Source organism: Odocoileus virginianus, chromosome 3 (assembly GCF_023699985.2).
Source record: "Odocoileus virginianus isolate 20LAN1187 ecotype Illinois chromosome 3, Ovbor_1.2, whole genome shotgun sequence".
Classification (NCBI taxonomy): Eukaryota; Metazoa; Chordata; class Mammalia; order Artiodactyla; family Cervidae; genus Odocoileus; species Odocoileus virginianus.
In genome coordinates this window covers 28,986,296-29,005,288 of record NC_069676.1, presented here as the reverse complement: position 1 = coordinate 29,005,288, position 18,993 = coordinate 28,986,296, and the positions used below count along the sequence as shown (strand labels likewise).

The 18,993-nt window shown below is 35.9% G+C and overlaps 1 protein-coding gene across 2 annotated transcripts in view; it reads left to right on the top strand.

Annotated features, from left to right (window-relative positions):
• SRFBP1 (serum response factor binding protein 1) overlaps positions 1–18,993 on the top strand; it is a 62,419-nt gene that overhangs the window by 27,498 nt on the left and 15,928 nt on the right. The window contains exon 4 of one of the 2 annotated variants that reach the window (XM_020898967.2): positions 8,672–8,743. The exons of the other annotated variant lie outside the window; for it this stretch is intronic. Coding sequence (XP_020754626.2) covers positions 8,672–8,743 — 72 coding nt within the window. The remainder of the gene's footprint in view (positions 1–8,671; positions 8,744–18,993) is intronic. 2 annotated transcript variants of the gene reach the window in all.

Genomic DNA, 18,993 nt, shown 5'->3' with positions numbered 1-18,993 from the left:
GAAAATTAAAAAATAGCAAATGTGAATGAAAGTCATAGTTAGAAGTGTACTCTCTCGTAGTTCATTCAGCTCCTGAGCAGGAGCAGTGTTTACTAGCAGGTCTGGTATATATTATACCCAATACTGAGATAATAGATACTAGTTTAACAATTTATAATGCCTAACGGGTAAAAATAACTTCAGTATCTATTCTGTTAACAAGTATTTCTGAACATTTACCAAATGACATGCCCTTTTCTAGGCACTTAAAATACACCTGATGCTCCTCAAGTAAGAGGAGTGCTGAGGTCTGCTCATTAGATTTAGCAGTGTGGAGATTGGTGACGACAAAAATGAGATTGATGGGGATAATTGTGGTAAAAGCCTGCTTGAAGTCGCTTTAAGAGAAAAAGAGCATTTGGAGGTAGCAATAATTGGCAAGTATTATGATTAGGGTGGCTATATGACTAGATTTCCCTGGTGTTCTGATAATCATCACTTGTCCCAGCATTATTTTTAATAGAGCCTCATTTCACTCTCAAATGGATACTGGTTTAAACAACTAATTATATGGTCAGTGTGGTTATGATTCTTTGCTGTCATTATTCTTTTGACACCCAAGTTTGACCAGTAGTATCCTTTCTAAGCTACCTTTTATGAGTTTTTGAGAGAACCCAGTTTCCTTTCCTGGCATAACAAAATGTTGCATGGATTATACTTTTTTCTGCCTCATGTCTAATCAGCCATGTCTCTAAGAAGCCTTGCTTCATTTCAGTGACACTCAGAAACAAAGAGTTGAAACATTAATAGATCTTGATTGGGGAGAAAGAGAGTGAGAAAGCTAGGTGACTGGTTAAAGAAAGGCACTTTGCAATAAAAAATTTTAAGGCACACAGCAAAGATACTGGGGTGGGAGAATAGGAAACTTATTCAGGGAATTCTGTGTAAAGCTGAATGAATGCATATAAGACTTATGGAAAAAGAGTGTTATAGTGCTAGAAAGAGGCACCGAGACCAGATAATGAAAGGATTTCAACACCAGAATAAAGGTTTTTGGCTTCTTTCTGTATTCAAGACAGTGACATAATAGTTCTTGGAATTACTGGTTGTGGAGGCAGGAAACTTGGTTACGTTATTATAACCCACACAATCCATAATGAAGTTCTGATTCTGTGGGTAGAATAATGGTAATCCAAAGGAGGGAACTAAATTCAACAGACAGCACAGCAGAGAAAGTGGAAAGGGGGACGGGAGCATAGCAGAGGCATGACGAGACCTGCAGTGTCAGATGACTCTTCTGAGCTGTCTAACCTGAGTAGCAGAGGCTGGAGGTGCCATTAAACGCCATAGATAGCACGGGAAAAATCCCTTGGCAATATGACGACAGAGTATAACCTTATTGGAGTTCCATCTGGTACAGTATTTAGGAGACAGTACTCTTGCCTGGAAAATCCCATGGACGGAGGAGCCTGGCGGGCTGCAGGCCATGGGGTCGCTAAGAGTCGGACATGACTGAGCGACTTCACTTTCACTTTTCACTTTCGTACATTGGAGAAGGAAATGGCAACCCACTCCAGTGTTCTTGCCTGGAGAATCCCAGGGACGGGGGAACCTGGTGGGCTGTCCTCTCTGGGGTTGCACAGAGTTGGACAGGACTGAAGCAACTTAGCAGCAGAACAGTATTTAGGAAATAGGGTTTTTGTTGTCACTGAAGGGTAACCATAATGACATTCCCATCTGTGGAAAAGCATGAATTTGGATGTCAATAGCTCTCTCACGAGTTATTTCAGATTCTTTATTTCACAGAAATGCATTTCTTGCTTCATTTCCAAATAGACAAAAAACACCTCCAAGAATCCAGATTTTTCTTGGCACCTTGTAAATCCCTGGTATTAGAGATTAACCCCTCATAATCTAAAATAGCATGTTCCAGTTTTAATCACATTTTGGAAAATACAAACATGTTTTATATTTTATTACATTAAAAGCCCAACCTTAATGAGAGTCTCTTGGAATTAAAAGCATCAGCTTGATTAATGCCTTCAAGTTATTTTTTGTCTTAGTGTCCCTCCCCACAGCCTCATATAGAATAGTTTGGTTGCAAACATACTTTTCCCCACTCAGCCAGAGACAGCATTACACTAGTTTTATGTTTAGTTATGATTTGGTATATTCATTTATTCAAATGAAGGCCTTTGAAGAGAAAAAAAGACAAGGAGATAGCCAAATAATCAAAATTTGAGATTATGCTAATTCCCACTAAGTTTGCTCTTTTGAGTATAAGTAAAGCAGTAGCATCTGGCACTGTGGATGAAGGAACTGAAATATTCTGCTGGGTCTGGTTATTAGTGAATAGCTATCTTTAATGTAGGAAACTTGAGCAATGTTAGTTTTAATTAATGAGTTTCTTAAACTTTATTGGCTTCTCATTTTCTGTTTTTAAAATTGAATGGCTGAAGGTTCCCAAGGTTGAATGATTCACTAGAAGGATTCACAGGACTCGGGGCAAAAAAAAAAAACAAAAAACAACTTTTATACTCAGAATAACAGTTTTTTTCTATTCAAGGATACAGATTAAAATCAGCAAAAGGAAAAGGCCCATGAGGGAAGTCTAGGAAAAATCAGGCATAAGCCTGTAGATGCCCTCAGTCAGTATAGTATGGTTTCATGGACACACTCCTAGCAGAGATGTATGACAACACTTGCAAAGTGTTGCCTACCAGGGACGCTCACTTGAGCCTTGGTGTCAGGGGTTTTATTGGGAGCCAGTCACATAGACATGAATCACCTGCATGACTCCTCTCTACTACGCAGACTCCCAACTCCCCAGAGTGAAGACATAGTCGCCATAAACCACATTACTGGGGTAAACTACCTGATCAGCTTGGTAAGCCTGTGGCCCAAGGGCCCAGAACTTAATTCCTAGGAACTGGCCAAAGGCCAGGCCTGAGGAAATTAGGCCTTCTCTGGAATGTGCAGTTGGAGCAGCCCAGGCCTGCTGACTTAACCCTTTCCTGCACAGTTATAGAATTATGTGATAGCTGAAGTCCCTTATAATTCTGATGTTTTATGAACAGATTAGTAACTCATATATATTGTAAAGTAGTTAATGCTTTATTTCATCTTTAAGAAGGCTTAGATAATCATAACTATTTGAAACCTGAAATAAAAGAAACAGGTTATGCAGATGCTAGAAAACAAAGCTGAATTGAATGTCGAAAAACAAAAGAATGTGTCTTACATAAGTCAACACAAGCCCTGCTCACTAATGAATAAGCTTACAAGTCGGAAGATGAACATTAAGGAAATCTATGGAGGAAAAAATTACTTAAGCCCAGTTTCAGAAGCTTAAGTTCATTTAGCATTTGATTAGCAAGTTATTGATATTTTTAATTTCTCTTGAGCACTTATGATAAACCTTTTTTTAGTGAAAAATTTTTGCAGCATTTTTGTACAGGTGTGTAAAATTGCTTAAGTTTTACTTGTCTAGTTTAATGTTAGTCTCTCTTTCCCTCATTTTAAACTTGTTTAGTGAAGTAGTCAATATTTAACACATGTTACATAGTTCCGGTATCTTCATTTTCCCATTGTTTTTTCTTCATCTGTGGTTTCTAATTGAGAATAGTTTTGCATTTTAATATTGTCATTCTTTTTCCCTTTAATGTGCTTGGGTCATATTTAAAATTTCTTTTATTTATAAGTGTTCAAAATTTTCTTTTCGTAAGTTGAAATGTACCTAGGCTTTTTTTTTTCCCCCAGAGTTCATGATGTATGGCTTTGGTATAAAACTTGCAAATTACTATCTGTAATAATGCATCTTGTTCTGCATTTAAAGTTGCAGAATTATTTGAAATGGTTAAATTCAATATAAAGTAGAGAAAGCTCTAAAATTTAAGAAAAATACTTTTATCTGAAAAAAGATACTAGAATTAGTTTCGTATAAAAGTGTTTCTCTCTTATTCATTTTACTTATCATTAACCCCATATACCATAAATGACATAGTGTAAAATTATAAGCACTAACTGATGTCTTTTCTTTCACGTTTTTACTGGTATTTTCTTAACCGTGTTGAGGGCTTCCCTGTGGCTCAGACATTGAAGAATCCGCCTGCAATGCATGAGACCCGAGTTTGATCCCTATGTCAGAAAGATCTCCTGGAAAAAGGAATGGCACAGTCTTCTTGCCTGGAGAATTCTGTGGACAGAGGAACCTGGTGGACTACAGTCCATGGGTTGCTAAGAGTTGGACACAACTGAGCGACTAACACTATGTTTAAGTCTAGTGCATGAGGGGATCGTATGACCTTTCTACACTGAGTATGTATAATGTCTTTGGAATAGGAACAGAGCTGTTGTGTAAAAGTGTCTTTTCCTGGGTCTAGAAATGAATCTTAATTTTTGAGTTGGTATGAAGTCTTTTCTCAGAGCAGTCTTGTCTTTTATGGCACCTGCCTGGCTTATTAGCTAATGTGGTTTCCTGGCCATTCACAATATATCTATATGTTTCAGTGAGTTCTTAAGTAGTATTTAGCCTTTTCCTGCTATACATAAAAATTAAGGTAGTGTAGAATACTTTTGAGCAGCAGTGTTCTGCTTTGCAACACTCTAGTAGGTCCTAGTAGTTTTTTCTAGTATTTTGTCTTGTCTTTGCTTTTCTAAAGAAAAAGCCCACACTGGCATCTAAAATTTTTTTGGAAATTCTGAATTTTACTTTTCTGTTGATAAGAGACTTTACTGAGCTCTCAGTGAGAAATAAGCATTTTAAATTTCTTCACCCTGGTCCATTTCTGTTGAACAAATGTGTCATTGTACTAGGATCAGATACTCAAAGGTGAATAAGAAGCCATTCTCACCCTTGAAAAACTTATACTCTAGGCTCTTCATTCTATTTTCCAATAAAGAAAATGAAAGACAAGATTTACATAAGCATAAATTATTCCCCAACTTTTTTATGTAGTTCCTCAGACCTTTTGACCAGATGGCTTCCTGCCTAACCATGTTCAAGCTAGCTTTTTCCCATGTGTGTGAGGCGGAAGTGTTCCCAAGATGCTGGTTAGATTATACTCAGTTTCTGAATAGCTAGCCTGAAAGCCGAAATTGTTGAAACTCTTTTCATGCCCAAGCCTCTGGATACCACTTGTCTTTTAGAGTTCTCTACTTTTTACCTAAATGATGGCTTTTTGGAGTTTCATGTACAAAGCTTGCAATCTTACATGCTTTTCAAACTCTTATGGGAAGCCATTAATTTACAGTGAAGAAAGTAGCTGAATTGTCAGGTAAGGTACTATAGCCACAACTTCCCATCCCATTTACTGCAGTAAAAAATTCCCATCATCCAAGGCATTCTTTGAAAACTGTGGATTACTTCAGATCTTGTATTAAAAAAGTTACTGCAGCTTATATTACCGATACGTTAGACCCTAGTGAATTTTGCTATAGCAACTGGCTTTCATAATCAGTTTGAAGGGTAATTTATTCATACAATATGAGTAAATTGAGTTTTGTGGCTATATTATAACCTATCATTAGAACTATTAAATCCAATCCAAGCGTAATGAAAATGGTTTCTTAAGACTTCTTCCTTTAAAAGTATATTAGATATACCAAGTCAGAATGGCTACAGATTTAGAATTTTGAGCAACAATTAGAAAGTCTTGGCAGTTTACCATGAACTTCACAAGTAGACTCCATAGCTGACTCTTAGAAGAATTGAAAAAGCATGTCAGTTAGATTTTGTCTTATCTTCTAAAAGGAATACTAACATTTGAGGTGCTGCTCTCCATTTGGAATAACATATCAAAGAGTCTTTTCTGAAAGGTAGTTCCTGATCTTTTCTGAATAAAACTGTAGGGAGGAAAGAATAACTTCCTAATTTATATTTTATTACCTAATGAACTGCTTGATTTATTAAATTCCTCAATGTCTAATTAGGATAGTTCTGAACCAAAATTCTAGTTATGGCATAGCATTTCTATTTATACAATGTTACTTAAGCACCATTTAAAAATTTTGTATGATGTCATAGGAGATTTTTATGTTATGTTTAAAATTAAGTTAAAAATGAATTGACCCAAAACACTGAATTATGCTATTGTTGTTGTTCATTCGCTAAGTTGTGTCCAACTCTTTGCGACCTATGAGCTGCAGAATGCCAGGCTTCCCTGTTCTTCACTATCTCCCTGCATTTGCTCAAATTCATGTGCATTGAGTCAATGTTGCCATGCAACCATCTCATCCTTTGTTGCCCCCTTCTCTTGCCATTCAGTCTTCCCCGGAATCATGGTCTTTTCCAGTGAGTCAGCTCTTTGCATCAGGTGGCCAAAGTGTTGGAGCTGCAGCATCAGTCCTTCCAATGAATATTCAGGACTGATTTCCTTTAGGATTGACTGGTTTGATCTTGCTATCCAAGGGAGTCTTAAGAGTCTTCTCCAGCACCACAGTTCAAAGTGTCAATTCATTAGTTCTCCACTTTCTTTATGGTCCAACTCTCACATCCAAACACAACTAATGGAAAAACCATAGCTTTGAGTGTATGGAGCCTTATCAGCAAAATGTTGTCTATGCTTTTTAATACACTGTCTAGGTTTGTCATAGCTATTGTTCCAAGGAGCAAGTGTCTTTTAATTTTGTGGCTGCAGTCACCATCTGCATTGATTTTGGAGGCCAAGAAAGTGAAATCTGACATGGTTTCCACATTTTCCCCATCTGTTTGCCATGAAGTGATGGGACTGGATACCATGTTCTTCGTTTTTTGCATGTTGAATTTTAAACCAGCTTTTACACTCTCCTCTGTCACTTTCTTCAAAAGGCTCTTTAGTTCTTCACTTTCTGCCGTTAAAGTGATATCATCTGTGTATCTGAGGTTGTTGAGATTTCTCCCTACAATCTTAACTACATCCAGCATTTTGCATGATGTACTGTGCTTATAAGTTAAATAAGCATGGTGACAATTTACAGCCTTGACATACTCCTTTCCCAATTTGGAACCAGTCCATTGTTCCATGTCCAGTTCTAACTGTTGCTGGTTGTCCTGCATACAGGTTTCTCAAGAGGCAGGTAATATGGTCTGGTATTCTCATCTCATTAAGAATATTCCGCAGTTTGTTGTGATCCCTAGTCAAAGGCTTTAGCGTAGTTAGTAAAGCAGAAGTAGATGGTTTTTTGGAATTCCCTTTTTCTGTGATCCAGCATATTTTGGCAATTTGATCTCTTGTTCCTCTGCCTTTTCTAAATGCAGCTTGTACATCTCGAAGTCCTCGGTTCACATACTGTTGATGCCTAGTTTGAAGAATGTAAAGCATAATCTTGCTGTCATGGGAAATGAGTGCAATTGTATGGTAATTTGAACATTCTTTGGCATTGCCTTTCTTTGGAATTGGGATGAAAACTGACCTTTTCCAGTCCTGTGACCATTGCTGAGTTTTCCAAATTTGCTGGCATAATGAGTGCAGCACTTAACAGCATCATCTTTTAAGATTTGAAATAGATCAGCTGGAATTCCATCACCTCCACTATCCTTGTTCATAGTAATGCTTCCTAAGGCCCACGTGACTTCACACTCCAGAATGTCTGACTCTAGGTGAGTGACCATATCATTGTGGTTATCTGGGTCATTAAGAGGTTTTTTGAACAGTTCTTCTGTGTATTTTTGCATTTTCTTAATCTCTTCTGCTTCTGTTAGGCCCTTGCCATTTTTATCATTTAATGTGCCTATCTTTATATGAAATATTCCCTTGGTATCTCTAGTTTTCTTAAAGAGATCCCTAGTCTTTCCCATTTTATTGTTTTCCTCTTATTTCTTTGCATTGGTCACTTAAGAAGGCTTTCTTATCTCTCCTTGCTGTTCTCTGGAACTCTCCATTCAGTTGGGTATATCTTTTCTCCTCTGCTTTTCATTTCTCTTCTTATCTCAGCTATTTGTAAGGCCTCCTTAGACAACCACTTTGACTTCTTGAATTTTTTTTTCTTGGGCATGATTTTGGTCATCACCTCCTGTTCAATGTTATGAACCTTCATCCATAGTTCTTCATACATTCTGTCTACCAGATCTAGTCCCTTGAATTTTTTCATTACTTCCACTGTATAATCGTAAGCAATTTGATTTAGGTCATACCTGAATGAGCTTGTGGTTTTTCCTGCTTTCTTCAATTTGAGCCAGAATTTTATAATAAGGAGCTGATGATCTGAGCCATAGTTAGCTCCAGGTCTTGTTTGTCCTGACTATATAGAGCTTCTCCATCTTCAATTGCACAGAATAGAATCAGTCTGATTTTGGTACTGACAGTTCCTTAGTGGAATGCATACCAAACAAACTCTGAAAGAAGCTTGTAGAAGGATATATAATAAAATTATAATTATGTAAACATTGCCAGTAATTTTATTTACTTTTCTTTAGTTTTCTATGTTTTTTAGTTTTCTAAAATAAAACTAGATTAATCCTTTCCAGAGCAGAAAAATATTTGTGGTTTAGATTTTTTTTAATCAAGGATTAAGATTAAGTATTTCTCTGTAAATATCAGCTTTTCTTTATAAATTGATAGAATTTCCAGTGTCCTGAAATATCATTAAAATAAGTAATAATTTCTTTAAATAACAGAGTCCTTGAAAGCAAAACACAGGAATAAATTCAACTCATAATATAATGACAGTTTAAAATTAGGCTCATAACTAAAATTTGTTTATTCTTTTACAGGAGTTGAAACCTGATGTAGTAACTAAATCTGCTCTTGGTGAAGATATCAATTTTGAAAAAATCTGCAAAAAGGTACTTTTGCAGTAAGTTGTATTTCTTTCGGGAATAGTTCCGTGTTTATATTCTTGACCTCATTTTTTCTTTTCACTTTTTTTCCTTGAATAAACCAGTTACTATTAGTGTATGATGATTTTTCCTATTTGAGCTCTACTGTTGCTACCAAAAAATATTTTTATGATAATTAATGAATTTTACTTTATTCTTATATCACACCTCCAGGGACCTTACAAGGTATGTTGAAGTTAATGTGGCATTTGTGTGCTAGACTGCAATTTGTCTGTTAACCTTATTATTTAGAACAAAGATTTTTTTTATTTTTTCCAAATACTAGTTTTTATAAATATTTAATCTCCGCATTTATTATATGGAAATTATTTCTACCCCCTTTTATAAGTAAGGAAACTGAAGCTCAGAAAGTAAGAAGTGAGCTAATTAAGAGTACACCACTGTTATGTTCGCAGTTACTTACATGGACTTTTACCCAGATCTTCTGCCCCTTGCGTTTGCTACACTAGCTTCATTCTTGCTTTTCCCTCTTTTTCATTTCTGCCCACTTTGCTGAAGCCTACATGACAGTTCCACCAGGGAACAGATTTTGAATTAATTGATTTTTGTAACTATTGAATTTCTGTTTTCACTTTTATTCACGTTTGCTTTAATCTGTATTATTTCTTCTTCTTGCATTTGTGTTTACTTTGCTCTTTCCTCTGGTTTCTTAATTTGGAAGCTTAAATTACTAATATAGATGTTTCTTTTTTTTCCTAATATAAACATTTAGTGCAATAAAATTCCCTCTAAGCACTGCTTTAGCTACATCTTATAAGTATGATATGTTGTATTTTACTTTCTTTGATTTTAAAATGTTTTAAATTTCCCTTGAAATTTCACTTTTAACCTATGGTTTAATTAGATGGGTATTGTTTAGTTTCTGAACAATTAGAGGATTTGGGGTACCTTTTTGTTTTCTTTATGATCCATGAGCATAGTTTTTATGATTGTTATTCTTTTAACTTTAGTATTTATGTTATTTGTTCAGAGTATGACTTATCTTGGTGAATATTTCATGTGCACTTGAAAACAATATTATTATATTGAGATCAGTGTCCTGTAAATGTCATTTAGGTCAAACTGATTGATGGTGTTGTACAGATGATTTACAGCTTTACTGACTTTCTGCCTGTTTGTTTTATTGATTACTAGGAGAGATGTGTTGGAGTCTACAACTATAAATGGCAGTTTTCCTACTACAGCTTTAAGGGGAAAAAATACTCTTAACTCTACATTTATGTACACTAGTACTTATTTCTCTGCAATTAATTGATATTAGACGTTAGAATTTTAAAACATTTTATTGTAAGAAGGTCAGAAAATGAAAGATTGTTGCCTGTTTGAGGAGAGGGAACAGTTGTTGTTGTTGTTATGGTCCTTGTCAGGAAAGCAACACCAAAAGTCAGGAGCATGATTTTACAGCTTCCTTATTTTGATTCTGCCTGATTCTACAGTAAATATTCTTACTTCATAGCCTTCATTCATAGAGAGGAAAAAAATTTAGTTCTGTAATACTTTTTTACTTGGTGTGTGTTTCTGACAAAATACTGACATGTTAAGTAGAATAGTGGTAATTGTATAAAAATATGGCAGAATATGTTTGTTTTCTCTTGAGAGTTTAAAAAAATAATAATTTAAGGTTTTTACCAGAATAAATTTTTTTTTCATTTTCTGGTTGCTGCACCCTAAAAGTATCTCAGTAATATTTAATTTATGATGGGAATAAAAACCAGTTTATTTTTGTTGCCTAATATTATATTTCCATTTAAATTTCAGCACTAAAGCTTGACACTTGTTTTTTTAATTTGAACTTGAAAATATCCAAAATAATGTATCTTTGTCTTTTTTTTTAACTTTTCAGTCTGATTGTTTTCACTTGGAAGATTACTGCTAGTTAATGTATGTGTAGTGTTTGTAAAATCAGGTTTCTTTAGTGCTTCTTATTTAATTTACAACCTTTTGTTTAACCTTCCAGTGTGTGAAATGTCATCCTAAAAATGGGGAAATGAGTCTGTATTCGCTTATCATTTATATTTTCTAAATAGCAAATTCATTTGCATATTACTAGATTTATAGTCATGAGATGTATAATAAACACATAGAAAGTTTGGATCAAACTGGAATGTTGTCAAGCAAAAAAAAAAATTCATAACATTTCTGCCCTTTCAGTACCTTCCTCCAAATGGAAGGAAAGGGAGGTGGAGAAGGACAAAGGAAGACAGTTCTGTTTTATAGTTCTTGATGGAACCCTTGAGGATTTAGAGCCAAGGGAAATTGCCTTGTTTACGAATGGTTTCAGATTCCTCCTGAGCTATTTGATTTCACCTATTTTGTTGCTTTTTTCTTTCATTTATGATATTCTACCCATTGAATTAATGTTCTTCTGTATCAGAACATGTTAATAAATTAACTGAGTGTCATGGAGAGAAGACTGATTGTTTTGCCACAGGAAGGGAAGTTAATTAAAGATGACCAAAGAGGTAGTAATAAGGCTATTACATAGAGCTTATACATTTGAAGCTGTCTGACCATCAGAATAGAGCAGAACAAGCTGATTGTGTAACTCCTTAGAGCTTGCTTATTAGTTCTTCCATATACGTTAGTGTCTCAGTTGATCTTACAGCATTGATTTCAAGTGAAAACATTCATGTGTGCACATGTGTGTGTGTACATGTGTGTGTAGTAATACTAGTAGTATCTTCATTTTCCAAATTCAGAAATGGTTAGAAAGATTTAAGTAGCCAGTTAATATTTGTATGAGAATTTTAAAACTGTAGAGTTTGGGCACTTAGAACTGTGACATTTCCAATTCTTGCCAGAATTTCAAGGATTTCTCAAGTCCAAATGTCTATTATATGCAGAACAGTTGGCCAGGCAGTACGGAAAAAAGGAAGGGAGGAAGCAAATTAACATTTGCTAACATCTACTAGTAGCTGACTTGTTAGATACTTTATATACATTAGCTTTCTCATTAGGATGATGATAATCTCATTTAACAGATGAGACAGTGGACTCAGAAGGGTCAAAATCCTACTGTGGTCAATCAGTAGGAAATGGTAGATCCAAGGTTTAGACAACCAAAGTCTCTGCCTGCAAAATGAAATTTTAGGACAAAAGGATAGAATAAGTCTCTATATGTAAGACAGCATTTTGGAATCATGGGACTTTAACAGTTTAATGAATACAGAAAAATCTCCTGTTTCCTAAATGTGGACTCTAAGCCCTTTACTTGTTAACCACAATTCTTCTGATTCAACTAAAGGGACTGTTTCTTATTATATTTCTAAATGTTTTTAATAAATACAAACATGAATGTGTTGACTTCTATCTTTAGGTAAAACCTAGAATTGAAGTCGAGTTAATGTTAAAAGTACTGCTACTAGCTTTCTACCTGTATTAGTTCCTTTAGTCAATTTGATTTTTATTTTTAACTGATGGAAGATTGCTTTACTATGATGTTTTGGTTTCTGCCATAAGCAGCACATTACAATCTATTCATGCTGCTTATGGCAGAAACCAACACATCATTGTGTATTTATATACCCTCTCTCTTGAGCCTCCCTCCACTCACTCCAACCCATCCCTCTAGGTCATCACAGAGCACCAGACTGAGCTCCCTGTATTTATAGCAATTTCCCATTAACTGTTTTACACATAATAGTATGAATACACATGATAGTATCAATATATATACAAGACAACAGGTGTGGACACTAGTCTGTTCTGTACTAGGTTTTTCAGTACCATTTTTCTAGATTCCATATATATGTGTTAATATATGATACTTGTTTTTCTCTTTCTGGTTTACTTTACTCCATATAAGAGGCTCTAGGTTCATCCACCTCATTACAACTGACTTTATGTACCACATCTTCTTTACCCATTCATCTGTCGATGGGTATCTAGCTTGCTTCCATGTCCTAGCTATTATAAATGTTATTGCAGTGAACATTAGGATACATGTGTCTTTTAGAATTGTGTTTTTCTCAGGGTATATGCCCAGTAATGGATTTGCTGGGACATATGGTAGATTTATTTATAGTTTTTTAAGGAATGTCCATACTGTTTCCCATAATGCAGGAGCATTCCCTTTTCTCCACATCGTCTCCAACATTGATTGTAGATTTTTTGGTGATGACCATTCTGACTGGTGTGAGGTGATGCCTTGTTGTAGTTTTTATGTGCATTTCTCTAATAATAAGTGATGTTGAGCATCTTTTCCTGTGTTTACTAGCCACCTCTAATATTTTCTTTGTGGAGAAATGTCTGTTTAGGTCTTCTGCCCATTTTTGATTGGGTTGTTAGTTTTTTTGATATTGAGCTGTATGAGCTGCTTATATATTTTGGAGACTAATCCTTTGTCAGTTGCTTCATTTGCAGTTAATTTCTCCCATTCTGAGAGTTATCTTTTCAGTTTGTTTATGGCTTTCTTTGGTGTGCAAAAGCTTTGAAGTTTTATTAGGTCTCATTTGTTTATTTCTGTTTTTTTTTTTTCCATTAATCAAGGAGGTGGGTCAGAGAGAATATTGCTGTGATTTATGTCAGAGAGTAGCGCCTATGTTTTCATCTAAGAGCTTTATAGTTTCTAGTCTTAACATTTAAGTCTTTAGTCCATTTTATTTTTGTGTGTGTTGTTAGAAAGTGTTCTAATTTTATTCTTTTACATGTAGCTGACCAGTTTTCCAGAACCACTTATTGAAGAGGTTTTCTTTTCTCCACTGTATATTTTTGCCTCCTTTGTCAAAAATAAGGTGCCCCTCTGTACATGAGTTCCTCCCTAGGATTTCTGTCTTATTTCATTGGTGTATATTTCTGCTTTTGTGCCAGTACCACACTGTCTCAGATGACTGTAGCCTTCTAGTCTGAAGTCTGAAGTCAGGGAAGCTGACACCTCCCGCTTGGGTTTTCTTTCTCATGACAGCTTTGGCTATTTGTCGTCTTTTGTGTTTCCATACAAATTGTGAAATGTTTTGTTCTAGTTCTGTGGAAAATGCCATTGATAATTTGATAGGAATTGCATTGATTTGTAGATTGCTTTTTGTAGTACACTAGTAAAGTGATGCTCAAAATTCTCCAAGCCAGGCTTCAGCAATACATGAACTGTGAGCTTCCAGATGTTCAAGCTGTTTTCAGAAAAGGCAGAGGAACTAGAGATCAAATTGCCAACATCCGCTGGATCATCGAAAAAGCAAGAGAGTTCCAGAAAAACATCTATTTCTGCTTTATTGACTACGCCAAAGCCTTTGACTGTGTAGATCACAATAAATTGTGGAAAATTCTGAAAGAGATGGGAATACCAGACCACCTGACCTGCCTCTTGAGAAACCTGTATGCAGGTCAAGAAGCAACAGTTAGAACTGGATATGGAACAACAGACTGGTTCCAGATAGGAAAAGGAGTATGTCAAGGCTGTATATTGTCACCCTGCTTATTTAACTTATATGCAGAGTACATCATGAGAAACGCTGGGCTGGATGAAGCACAAGCTGGAATCAAGATTGCCAGGAGAAATATCAATAACCTCAGATATGCAGATGACAACACCCTTATGGCAGAAAGTGAAGAGGAACTAAAAAGCCTCTTGATGAAAGTGAAAGAGGAAAGTGAAAAAGTTGGCTTAAAGCTCAACATTCAGAAAACTAAGATCATGGCATCTGGTCCCATCACCTCATGGGAAATAGGTGGAGAGACAGTGGAAACAGTGTCAGACTTTTGGGGGGGGGGGCTCCAAAATCACTGCAGATGGTGACTGCAGCCATGAAAATGAAAGATGCTTACTCCTTGGAAGGAAAGTTATGACCAACCTAGATAGCATATTAAAAAGCAGAGACATTACTTTGTCTAGTAAGTAAGGCTAGTCAAGGCTGTGGTTTTTCCAGTGGTCATGTATGGATGTGAGAGTTGGACTGTGAAGAAAGCTGAGTGCCGAAAAATGGATGCTTTTGAACTGTGGTATTGGAGAAGACTCTTGAGAGTCCCTTGGACTGCAAGGAGATCCAACCAGTCCATCCTAAAGGAAATCATTCCTGGGTATTCATTGGAAGGATTGATGCTGAAGCTGAAACTCCAGTACTTTGGCCGCCTCATGCAAAGATTTGACTCATTGGAAAAGACCCCGATGCTGGGAGGGATTGGGGGCAGGAGGAGAAGGGGATGACAGAGGATGAGATGGCTGGATGGCATCACCAACTCCATGGACATGAGTTTGAGTGGACTCCAGGAGTTGGTGATAAACAGGGAGGCCTGGCGTGCTGTGATTCATGGGGTCGCAAAGAGTTGGACATGACTGAGCAACTGAACTAAACTGAACTTGGGTATTACAGTCATTTTGACAATATTGATTCTTCCAATCCAGGAACATGGTAGATTTCTCCATCTGTTTGTGTAGTCATTGGTTTCTTTTATCAGTGTCTTATGATTTTCTACATGCAGGTCTTTTGTCTCTTTAGGTAGGTTTATTCCTAGGTATTTTATTTTTGTTGCAATGGTGAATGAGATTGTTTCCTTAATTTATCTTTCTGATTTTTCATTGTAGTGTAAGAAATGCATGGGATTTCTGTGTATTGATTTTATATGCTATGACTTTACTAAATTCATTGACTATAGTAGTTATTTTGTGGTATTTTTAGGGTTTTCTATGTGTAGTATCATGTCATCTGCAAACAGTGAGAGTTTTACTTATTTTCCAATCTGGATTCCTTTTATTTCTTTTTCTTCTCTAATTGCTGTGGCTAGGACTTCTAAAACTATACTGAATAATAGCAGTAAGTGTTCCTTATCTTAAAGGAACAGTTTTTCACTGTTGAGAATAATGTTTGCTGTGGGTTTGTTGTGTATGGCCTTTATTATGTTGAGGTAAAAAATTCCTCCTGCAAATTTTCTGGAGAGGTTTTTTTTTTATTATTATTATTATAAATGGGTGCTGAATTTTGTCAGAAGCTTTTCTCTGCATTTATTGAGATGGTCATATGGCTTTTATTTTTCAGTTTGTTAATATGGTGTATCACTTTGATTTATTTGCATATATTGAAGAATCCTTGCATCCCTGGGGTAAACCCCACTTGATAATGGTGTTTCTTCCTTTCAATGTGGTGTTGGATTCTGTCCGTTAGAACTTTGTTGAGGATTTTTGCCTCTATGTTCTTCAGTGATATTGGCCTGTAATTTTCCTTTTCTGTGATATCATTGTCTGGTTTTGATATCAGGATAATGATGTCCTCACAGACTGAGTTTGGGAGTTTTCCTCCCTCTGCAGTTTTTTAGAATACTTTGAGCAGAGATAGGTGTTAGTTCTTCTCTAAGGCAACAACATTTCAAAGGAATGAACATTGCATGTAAGAGAGCTTTTCCACTTTTAGACTCTTGTTTATATTTACATGTACATTCTCAAAGTTCTTTTCAAAATTGAGCACCAAATACTTTGTGCTCCCAGAAACACCCATATGCCAAAATAAAATTCTTCCATTCAAAGATGAGGTGTTTTCCCTTTTTTATTTAATTTATTTGAAATGGGAGAAACTGGAGGTGTGTGAAAACCACAGTTTCCTGAGAATGCTCCAAGGCAAACACTGTGTCAACTTCAAATAAGGAAAGTTGTGGTTTCCTGCATATCTCCCAATATTGTGATGACTGTTTCTTGCAGGTGTGGAAGAGAGATTAACAAATCTCTATTTGTTAATAAAGATTGCTTAGGCCTTTAAGCTTCAAAATACCTTTATTTAAATTTAAGATGTTTGACTATATTTCAGTTCTTCTGTAAACCTCCACAATATTTTCAGTCTCTCCTCTGAAGTTTATCACGTTCTGCTTTGGATTAGTTATTTGTACCTTTGTTTTAACCTTTTAAATTAGTGAAAGATTGTGAGCCTCAGGAGATGATATTTGTATCCTTATGTGTAAGATTTCACTTTCGCATAATAAAGCATCCTTAGTCATTCAGTTGAGTCACGTCTGACTCTTTGACACCCCATGGACTGCAGCACACCAGGCCTCCCTGTCCATCAGCAACACCCAGAGCTTGCTCAAACTCATGTCCATCAAGTCAGTGATGCCAACCAACCATCTCATCCTCTGTCGTCCCCTTCTCCTCCTGCCCTCAGTCTTTCCCAGCATCAAGGTCTTCTCAAATGAGTCGCTCAAATGAGCGACTGAACTGAACTGAAGTCAGATTACTCTGAGATATCTTCCAGAGCACAGAAGAAGGATTGCTAAGTAAATTCAAAGATAAAGTGATTCTTATCAAGGTAGTGTTACTTAGCATCTACACTAGATATGCAGGTACCACCACTGTGGTAAGTGGTAAGATGCAGCTATTCTGGAAAAAGAAATGCCCAGGTCATTAAAGCTCTTTGCAAGTTGTCAAAACAGAGATTTGGGAACAGTAATAAATATGGCTTTGAACAATTATACATTAATTCATTTAGTCAAAATCTATTTTGGATTCCCATAACTTCTTATCTAAAACATGTGAAATTAACTCACATGATAAAAATAGTTACTTTCAAGTTTTTCTGCTTTACAGGCACAGTTTTTCATATATCATCGGGAATTTTCTTTGAAGTGAATTGAATTTTTAGTAGCTACGCAGGGAAAATGTACTGAAAGAAACAATTCAAGAAAAAAACAGATGCTGTTGGAATGTCTTCTTTTCCCTTGTAACCTGAACAAAGATTCTTGTGGTGTGTATAACGTTTGTCAGGACTAGTTGTTTTTGTTGCCATTGTCGTTGTTTTCACATATAAGTGTTTTTACATAGAATTAGTCTTGAGGATTAAGAAATAGTGCCTCTGCATTGAATACCAAATTGTTTCTACTAAGCCAGAATATCTTACTGTATCACAGTTCAGGAAGCACATCTACTGCATTTAGGGCTATAACCCATTGCCTCAATTTGGCAGCAAAACTGTCACAGCAGTGTTTTTCTGTTAAATTCAAGTTTTAGACATCATGAGCTTGCTTTAAAAAAAAAAAGTTTTTTTCTATTTTCATCAGTTTTTGGTTGATCCCCACTGAAGGTTCTTGCATGTGATATAGAGCAACATTAACTCTTTCCATTAAGGACCATATCGTAAATATTTTAGGCTTTCTAGGCCTTAGAATCATTGTCACAACTGCTGAACAATACAACTGTGACTTAGTGCAGCCATAAATAGTATGTGAATGAATGAATTTGGTTTTATGTTCCCATAAAACTTTATTTTTAAAAGCAGATAGGTGAGAAACTGGCACACGAGTTAGTTTGCCAGCCACTGATTTTGAAAATCAAATACTTCTATAAGATTTGTGTGTGTGTGTGTGTGTGTGAGAGAGAGAGAGAGAGAGAGAGAAATGACAGTTCTCTATTGGTCATTCCCCACCTTCAATTACAGTTGATGCTTATGGAATTTACCCCCACGTCAGTATGTTTATATTAATACATTTTAAGCACTAGCTGTTGTCTTCCGGCTATGGTTTACAAGGATTTAGATCTCTTTCCTCCTTCAGCTTCTGTGTCATATATGTACCCTCTTTATCCCTTGTCTTCCTAATATGCTTGGGTCAGATTTAGATGAGGTGAACATATAGTGATTATGTTATTTTGGCTGTGAGTCATTTAGTGAATGTTTATTACTTTTGTGTTTCTGTATAATATTTCTGCTTATAGTTTATCACTATTATGTTTATTTTGTTGATTGTCTGTGTACTCTATGTAAAACCAAATTCCTCATTGGTTTTTGAAATCTCTCAAGATATTTAATAACACTAGGTATTCTAAATATAAATCTAAATCCCCTGTCACCATCATGAGCATTTCTTTTGCCTGGATTTCCTATTTCTCGTATCTATGCCTTCCTCACTCTTTTTGTTTCCTTCCTTATGTTAGTGGAGCCAGTAGCTTCTTCCAACTTGGCTTGTGGGAGGGTACATCCAACCTTTACTTCAGTGTTATTCCCTTTCTGTCTCCTGTGTCTCTGTACCTAAGTGTCTTCCTTATAAGGACACCAGTCATAATAGATTTAAGGCCCATCCTAAACCAGTATGCTGTCCTCTTAATTATATCTGCAATGCCCTTGTTCCTATTTCCAACTAGGATCACGTTTTCAGTTTCTTGTTAGGTATAAAATTTGAGGATAATACCATTTGACCCAAGATAAAAGGTAATGAGGCAGCAAGTGGTCCTAGCACAGGATTTGCACCAGGTCTAAAGTTGTTTTCTTAGTGATTTTTACCTAGAT